The sequence below is a fragment of the Hyla sarda genome, chromosome 2, assembly GCF_029499605.1.
Source record: "Hyla sarda isolate aHylSar1 chromosome 2, aHylSar1.hap1, whole genome shotgun sequence".
Taxonomy (NCBI): domain Eukaryota; kingdom Metazoa; phylum Chordata; class Amphibia; order Anura; family Hylidae; genus Hyla; species Hyla sarda.
Window position 1 is genome coordinate 394,854,215 of NC_079190.1, and position 9,793 is coordinate 394,864,007.

Here is a 9,793-nt window from a genome sequence, read left to right on the forward strand (position 1 = left end):
TTTTGCAACACCTGGAGGCACCCTGGTTGGGAAACACTGCTGTATTCAGTAATGACTGAGTAATATCTGCATTGCAGATAATCTTGAATGCAGGGATCTAATATTTCTTCTGACCAGACCCCTTAAAGCCTCTTGACTATGTCTGCTTTATTCCTCATGGGCTTTGTGGGTTATATTGCTATTTTTTACATCATTATATTGTGCAAGCTTAAAAGCTTATGTGGTTGTAGACCTAGGAACTGCAAACTTCACTCGATCATACCTTTATATAGGTCTTATAATTCTGCATCCTTAAGTGTGTTTTTTTATTTATTTAGTCATCATCTTTAATAGATTGCTATGGATTTTCTGTCTTACAACAGCTCCACCTTCATCTATGAACAAAGGGCTGTCTAAACCATTTGGAGGGGGTGGACCATATACACCTGGAGGCTCTCAGTCTAAAGTGGTACCAATTGCCAGCCTTAACCCATACCAATCAAAGTAAGAATATTTTGGTATATTTGCTGTGGGAAAAGCATTAAAATTATTGTGGCAGGTTAAGCCTTTTTAGGCAGTTTTTTTAGTGAGATTTGCAAAATGAACGCAATAATTTAAAGGGGTTCTCCACCATAAGGTGATTTTAGTACGTACCTGGCAGACAGTAATGGACATGCTTAGGAAGGATCTGCGCTTGTCTTGGGGCTAAATGGCTATGTTGTGAGATTACCATAACACTGTGGCTAGCTTTTTGTGAATTGGTATTTCCGGTTTGACTTTACTTTTTTGACTACAAATCCCACAATTCCATTTTACTCCCTCCCACACCCCACCCATTGAAACATAAATGAGCTGCATCCATTCAAATAAGTGTGGTTTTCAATCAGGGTGCCTACAGCTGTTGCATTAGTTGCAGATTGATCTCTCTCCCACCAAGCGATCTCTCCACCCATTGAAGCAGACAGGCTCCCTGTCATCAGCTGACTAGTGAGTCAGGTCTCGGCCACATTGCAAGCTGGGAAAAATCCGAGACAACAGTCATTTTGTATGCTGTTAAAAATAAATATTGGGGTGAAAATCACAGAAGAATTGTGAGTAAACAGTCAGACACAGGTACAGACACTATATTATGAACTACACTAACTTCACAGCCCTTGTAGCAGAGTCAGCTAAAAAAAAATCCTGGAATACCCCTTTAAGTGCTACTTTTTTTAAAGCCTTATGGATATGATCATCAGTGCATGGACTTGATCAGCAGCACAAGCAATGCAAGACAGTTATGATTTTACATGGCTTCACCTTGGGGCAGAATTCACACTCCATAGTCCACACTACATCCTGATAGGGACAGGTTTTGCTACTTAATCCAGGAGAAGAATCAATGTGGTGACATGTGTCATCAAGGTTACCAATTTTGGCTATAAAGCTTCCTTGGCTATAAAGCTTCCGGGGTGACTTCTGATATCTATCAGCAGGCACCCCATGCAAATGCCCAGGGGAGGTCATCAGACCCCAGCCCCCCCCCCCCCCCCATGTCGGCGCAAATCGCAAGTGAATTCACACTTGCGATTTGCGCCGATTCCGGGTCATTACGGGTCTATGGTGACCCGGAATATAAGGGGGATCGCGGGTGTCTAAGACGCCCACGATCCCCCCTGAAGCGATAGGAGTGAGGTGGCACGGGTGCCACCCCTCCTATCCCTGCTATTGGTGGTCTAGACGCGACCACCAATAGCAGATTGGGGGCGGGGGGTTTACTTTAGTTTTCCCCGTTCTGCCCACCCACAATAGGCGGGCCAGAACAGGGAAAACGAAGAGGAGCGGTACCGAAGATCACTTACCCGTCCGGAGGCAGCTGAGCGACGGTGATCGGTGGGCGGCGACGGAGATCTGCAGGCGGCGTGCAGCAGAAGAGGACGGCTCCCTGGATGCGACGGAAGCCGGTGAGTTGCCTAGCAACATCTAGAGGGCTACAGTCTGAGACCACTATAGTGGTCTCTAGACTGTAGCCCTCCAGATGTTGCAAAACTACAACTCCCAGCATGCCCACAAAGCTGTTTGCTGTCTGGGCATGCTGGGAGTTGTAGTTTTGCAACATCTGGAGGTCCACAGTTTGGAGATCACTGTTCAGTGGTCTCTAAATTGTAGCACTCCAGATGTTGCAAAACTGTAAATCGCAGTATGCCCAAACAGCAAACAGCTGTCTCGGCATGCTGGGAGTTGTAGTTGTGTACCTCCAGCCTTTGCATAACTACATCTCCCAGCATGCCCTTCTGTGATCAGTACATGCTGGGAATTGCAGTTTTGCAACAGCTGGAGGCACACTGGTTGGAAAATACTGAGTTAGGTAACAGAACCTAACTGAAGGTTTTCCAACCAGTGTGCCTCCAGCTGTTGCAAAATTACAACTCCCAGCATGTACTGACAGACCGTGCATGCTGGGAGTTGTAGTTTTGCAACAGCTAGGGTACAACAGGGTACATTCACACGGGCGGGTTTACAGTAAGTTTCCTGCTTAAAGTATGAGCTGCGGCAAATTCCTAGCGGGAAACTCGCCGTAACCCGCCAGTGCGAATGTACCCTAAAAACACTACACTACACTAACACCTAATAATAATAAAGAGTAAAACACTACATATACACCCCCTTACTGTCCCCCCAAATAAAAATGAAAAATTTATTGTACGGCAGTGTTTCCAAAATGGAGCCTCCAGCTGTTGAGAAACAACAACTCCACGCATTTCTGGACAGCCACTGACTGTCCAGGCATGCTGGGAGTTTAGCAACAGCTGGAGGCACCCTGTTTGGGAATCACTGGCGTAGAATACCCTTATGTCCACCCCTATGCAATCCCTAATTTAGTCCTCAAATGCGCATGGTGCTCTCTCACTTTGGAACCCTGTCGTATTTCAAGGAAATAGTTTAGGGCCACATATGGGGTATTTCCGAACTCGGGAGAAACTGCACTACAAATTTTGGGGGGGCTTTTTCTCCTTTTACCCCTTATGAAAAGTAAAAGTTGGGGTCTACACCTGCATGTTAGTGTAAAAAAAAAAAAAATTTTTTTACACTAACATGCTGGTGTTGCCCTTTACTTTTTTATTTTCACAAGAGGTAAAAGGGAAAGACCCCCAAAATTTGTAACGCAATTTCTCCTGAGTACGGAAATACCCCATATGTGAGCGTAAAATGCTCTGCGAGCGCACAACAAGGCTCAGGAGTGAGAGCGCACTATGTACATTTGAGGCCTAAATTGGTGATTTGCACAGGGGTGGCTGATTTTACAGCGGTTCTGACATAAACCCAAAAAAATAAATACCCACATGTGACCCCATTTTGGAAACTACACCCCTCACGTAATGTAATACGGGGTACAGTGAGCATTTACGCCCCACAGGTGTCTGACAGATTTTTGGAATAGTGATCCGTGAAAAGGAAAAATGTAATTTTTTTTTGTTTGCACAGCCCACTGTTCCAAAGATCTGTCAAACGCCAGTAGGGTGTAAATGCTCACTGTACCCCTTATTACATTCCGTGAGGGGTGTAGTTTCCAAAATGGGGTCACATGTGGGGGGGGTCCACTGTTCTGGCACCATGGGGGGGGCTTTGTAAGTGCACATGGCCCCCAACTTGCATTCCAAACTATCTCTCTAAAAGCTCAATGACGCTCCTTCTCTTCTGAGCGTTGTAGTTCGCTCGCAGTGCACTTGACGTCCAAACATGGGGTATTTTCATACTCAGAAGAAATGGGGTTACAAATTTTGGGGGGCATTTTCTCCTATTACCCTTTGTAAAAAAGTAAAATTTGGGGAAAAACCAGCATTTTTGTGAATTTTTTTTTTTTTTTCATTTACACATCCGACTTTAACAAAAAGTTGTCAAACACCTGTGGGGTGTTAAGGCTCACCATACCCCTTGTTGTTATGTTCCTTGAGGGGTGTAGTTTCCATAATTGTGCGATGTGGGTTTTTTTTGCTGTCCTGGCACCATAGGGGCTTCCTAAATGTGACATGCCCCCCAAAAACCACTTCAGAAAAACTTGCTCTCCAAAATCCCCTTGTCGCTCCTTCCCTTCTGAGCCCCCTACTGCGCCCGCCGAACACTTTACATACACATAAGAGGTATTTTCTTACTCGAGAGAAATTGGGTTACAAATTTTGAGGATTTTTTTCCTTTTACCCCTTGTAAAAAATTAAAAAATTGGGTCTACAAGAACATGAGTATAAAAAATCAAGATTTTGAATTTTCTCCTTCACTTTGCTGCTTATTCCTGTGAAACACCTAGAGGGTTAACACGCTGACTGAATGTCATTTTGAATACTTTGGGGGGTGCAGTTTTTATAATGGGGTCATTTATGGGGTATTTCTAACCAGAAGACCCTTCAAATCCACTTCAAACCTGAACTGGTCCCTGAAAAATTCTGATATTGAAAATTTTGAGAAAAATTTGAAAATTTCTGAACTTTGAAGCCCTCTGATGTTTTCCAAAAGTAAAAACATGTCAACTTTATGATGGAAACATAAAGTAGACATATTGTATATGTGAATCAATATATAATTTATTTGGGATATCTATTTTCCTTACAAGCAGAGAGCTTCAAAGTTAGAAAAATGCTAAATTTTCTAATTTTTCATGACATTTTTGAATTTTTCACCAAGAAATGATGCAAGTATCGACGAAAATTTACCACTAACATAAAGTAGAATGTCATGAAAAAACATTCTCTGAATCAAATTTATAAGTAAAAGCATCCCAGAGTTATTAATGCTTAAAGTGACAGTGGTCAGATTTGCAAAAAGTCCTCAAGGGGTTAATACCAATTGTTAAACGTTGAGGCACAATGTGGCAGCAGGTAAAGGGAAATTCCCACCTGGCCTATCGACGGGATAGGCGATGACAAACCTGAAACTGGAGAGAAACTGTCCCCCAAAAGCGTATGTATTCAGGGATTTTTAAAGGAGTAGTCCAGTGGTGACTCAGTGGTGAACAACTTATCCCCTATCTGAAGGATAGAGGATAAGTTGCAGATCGCGGGGGGGTCCGACTGCTGGGGCCCCCTGCGATCTCCTGTACGGAGCCCCAACAGCCCGCGGGAAGGGGGTGTGTCGACCTCCGCACGAAGCGGCGGCCGACACGCCCCCTCAATACAACTCTATGGCAGAGCCGAAGCGCTGCCTTCGGCAATCTCCGGCTCTGCCATAGAGATGTATTGAGGGGGCGTGTCGGCCGCCGCTTTGTGCGGGGGTCGACACCCGCTATCTGGCCGGAGAGCCGGGGCCCTGTACAGAGAGATCGCAGGGGGCCCCAGCGGTAGGACTCCCCGCCATCTGAAAATTATCCCCTATCCTTAGGATGTGGATAAGTTTTTCACCACTGGACTACCCCTTTAAAGTGAAGTACTTTATTATACATATAAAAACATTTAAATGCTGGATGTTAGTCTCACCATTTTACTTGGAGGAGGAAAATAAATCCAATCTACTAGTCAGGCAGACAAACATCTGTAATGGGGGAGATAATTTGTAGAATTCAGACAAATGTCAATTAAGGCCGATCTAAGAGGATTAACGTTGGCTCCATATTATGGTTCACAAAAAATGGATGTCGTACGGATGCAAGATGTGCTCGTGTGAAAGCTGCCAAAGGCCTACACAGCACTACACATGGATGTAATTTGCAGCTATGCCTTAATACCTAGCGAGAAAAAAGTTTTAAAACCCTGTTCATGTGTTGTGGTTGATTGCATGTAGTCCGCACTGACTATGCTACAATTGTGCCATTGTGAGCTTAGCCTGAGATAACATTGGTGTGAATTGCTGTGTGCACCCTGTTCTTAACGTCGTGTTACAGGACTAGGTTTTCTGTAAAGTGACTCCTCTGTACTCATTTCCCAGCATGAACATTAATGTAGCACGCATTACCTCACATTATCCCATTTCCACTGTGGTAGTTTTAGTATAAACTTTGTCTAGAATATTGAATCTTCTTGCCTAGTGCGGGTAATGTGCTGCTGCAGAGATGGGGTTTACTTCTGCAGATTGATTAGATTTGTTGGCTGTGTATAAAACCTGTAAAAGCTTCCTGTGGTACAACACACTAGCTGCCTTGGCTTTTAAATGTTCTGCTCTATCCTCTCATTAAACTCATTGTTCCACAACACACCTGTTATCTGTGAAAAGGGAGGAAAAAATATATAGATAGCATAATGTCCCATATGTCTTTTGATGGTTACTCTAGATGTACAAATATAATTCACATGCATACATTTTATTTTAAAAATATGTAGAAAGATGTATTTACATAGGTTATCTGCAGTGTCACACGTGTGTGTGTATCCATTCTACAGTATATAAAAACAAATTCACCTCCAGCACTTCTTCGGTTCCTCCCGTGTCCAGTGATTGGCTGAGCACAGTATGATACTCTAGGCCCTGAGACTTGTTTAAAAAAAAAAAAAAAAGTCCCGCCGTATATAACACCTTTAGGGCGCAGGGTCTCATGGGAGGCATCCACACCGTATTTCACAGAGGGACTTTCGAACGCGTTTGTGGCTGGGTAGCTCGGTGTGTTCGCTTGTAGTGCCGTATTTCCTGTTGTAGCTTTGACTGGACACACGGTGCTACCTAACTGGAAGCTCACTTTGCAGTCTCTGCTACTGCCATCGGTGCATCTGCAGCATCAAATATATGTGGCGGATGTGCCCTGTGGGACCCTGCCCTTCAAAGGGGTACTCCAGCGCTTAGACATCTTATCCCCTATCCAAAGGATGGGGGATAAGATGCCTGACTGCTGGGGTCCTGCCGCTGGGGATCCCCGTGATCTTGCACGCCGCACCCCATTTGTAATCAGTCCCCGAAACGTGTTTGATCCCTGTCTGATTACTGTCTATCACGGGCCAGAACGTTGTGATGTCAAGGGGCGGTTATTGCGCCCCCTCAAATAGGCTTGCATTGAGGTGCGGAGCGTGACGTCACATGGGGGCGGAGGCGTGACGTCACGCCGCCGGCCCTGTGATCACCGGTAATCAGACTCGGAGTTTAACATCTGCAAAATTCCGCACCAAACCAATGTGGATGCAGAAGTCATGCAGATGTGTGGATTTTCAGCCATATGAACTAGGGATCGACCGATATCAGCCGATATTCACGATTTTGGCCGTTATCGGCAATTACCTTGCTGATAATGCCCGGCCCCATTGCCTCCCCCATCCCCGGTTTTATAATTATCTGTTCCTCGGGGGTCGGGGTCCACGCTACTTCTGGCTCCTGCTGCGTCTTGCGCTGTGCGCACTGACGAGTGACGTCCTCAATGCGACGTCATCGTCGGTGCGCACAGTGACAGCTAAGGAGCACGCCGCCAGAGCCAGATGTAGCATGGACCCTGGGATCAGGTAATTATAAAACTGGGGATGGGGGAGGAATGGGGCCGGGGGGTGCGACGCGGTGGGGGATGCGGTGCGGCAGAGGGGGGCGCAGTGGCGGTGATAGGACTCAGGAGGACCCCCGGACAGGCAGTGGGAGAGAAGTGGGTGGCGGCGGCGGCCTATGGCACCGCAAAAGCCGCTGCAGTTCATTTATTTAAAGCGCCCGCTTTAAATCAATTATCTGCAGCCGGGGGAGGGAATAAATAGCCGATAACTTATACCGGAATATCGGTATTAGTTATCGGCTATCGGCCCTAACCTCCACAGATTATCGGTATCGGCCCTAAAAAAATCGATATCGGTCGATCCCTAATGTGAACGCGGCCTAAGCGTATCTGATGTTCTATGTAGTTGGTCCAATTAAGATTGTAGGACTGACTGGGCACAGGGACTGAGGTGATTGCTAAATTCTGTACAAAGCTGTAGCACATGTTGTCATGCCATATATAAAGTAAAAAGCAGTGCAGCACCCCATATAGTGAAAAAATAGTGGGTTTATTCCATAAAAAAAAAGTGTAACACAGAGCAGCGATGTTTTGATCCTCTCCAGGATCTTTTTCAAGCAGAAAAAGATCCTGGAGAGGATCGAAACGTCGCTGCTCTTTGTTACACTTTTTGATGGAATAAACCCACTGTTTCTTCACTATATGGAGTGCTGCACTGCTTTTTACTTTAATGGAATTGGAGGGACTTATGGACTGATCCTTTTTTCAGTTGCCTGAACCCTGCTATTTATACAATTTTTACATTGAGTGCTGTTGTGCCTTTATTTTTTTTTCTATATAAAATATATATTATTATTATTATTATTATATAAATTATTATTATTATTTATTATTTCAATTATTATTATTTAAATTATTATTATTATTATATGAATTATTATTATTATTATATGAATTATTATTATTATATTTATTATTATTATTATTATTATTATTTAAATTATATATATTATTATTATTATTATATAAATTATATATATTATTATTATTATTATTATTATATAAATTATATATATTATTATTATATAAATTATATATATTATTATTATTATATAAATTATATATATTATTATTATTATATAAATTATATATATTATTATTATTATATAAATTATATATATTATTATTATTATATAAATTATATATATTATTATTATTATATAAATTATATATATTATTATTATTATATAAATTATATATATTATTATTATTATATAAATTATATATATTATTATTATTATATAAATTATATATATTATTATTATTATATAAATTATATATATATATTAATATATAAATTATATATATATATTAATATTATTATTATATAAATTATATATATATATTATTATTATTATTATATAAATTATATATATATATTATTATTATTATTATATAAATTATATATATATATTATTATTATTATTATATAAATTATATATATTATATATATTATTATTATATAAATTATATATATTATATATATTATTATTATATAAATTATATATATTATATATATTATTATTATATAAATTATATATATTATATATATTATTATTATATAAATTATATATATTATTATTATATAAATTATATATATTATTATTATATAAATTATATATATTATTATTATTATATAAATTATATATATTATTATTATTATTATATAAATTATATATATTATTATTATTATTATTATTATTATTATTATTATTATTATTATTATTATTATATAAATTATTATTATTATTGTGTGTAACAATACAGGTTACTTAAAGCGTACCTGTCATAGTAAAAAAAATATAAAAAAAATTTAAAAAAAAGTGATCATGTGCATATCATTTTTTATGTGTCTCGGACCTATATATCCAGAGATATAAGCATTTATCTGCTGGTCAGTTACTTTTTCATTGTGCAGGCTGGAGGGGGCGTGTCAGTCTGTCTCCCTCACAGGAGCAAGCCTGTGCAGTCAGCCAATCAGTACTCTCTACTCTGTAACCCTTTCCTCTCTGGTTTTATGCTGTGTCATGCGTAAGAGGAAGATACTTGGAGCTCGCCTGCAGTAATCAGAAGACATTATGGTGAATTCATAACAGGATAAAATTTAAAATATAAGAATAGATCTTTATAAAATTAGTGCAAGGATTTTTTTTAGATAAAAGTACAGCATTTTTATGAATACATGTTCTATCTGTTTTATCTTCTCCTAGTAAAGCTGGATGGTAATCAGCATAGCTGTCACTGTGTGTCATTCATCTTTCACAGACTCCTGAATGTCTGATCAACTTCTTTGTCATTCAGGAGTCCGAGAAAGCTTTGACTATTTCAGCATGCTGGGAGTTGTAGTTTAGTAACAACTGAAGCTGCAATGCTTGTAAATAACTG

The 9,793-nt window shown here is 40.2% G+C and overlaps 1 protein-coding gene across 1 annotated transcript in view; it reads left to right on the plus strand.

Annotated features, from left to right (window-relative positions):
* RPA1 (replication protein A1) overlaps window positions 1-9,793 on the plus strand; it is a 73,935-nt gene that overhangs the window by 18,303 nt on the left and 45,839 nt on the right. Inside the window, exons 7-8 of the mRNA XM_056560180.1 lie at window positions 363-483; window positions 5,875-5,926. Of these exons, the coding sequence (XP_056416155.1) occupies window positions 363-483; window positions 5,875-5,926 (173 nt within the window). The remainder of the gene's footprint in view (window positions 1-362; window positions 484-5,874; window positions 5,927-9,793) is intronic.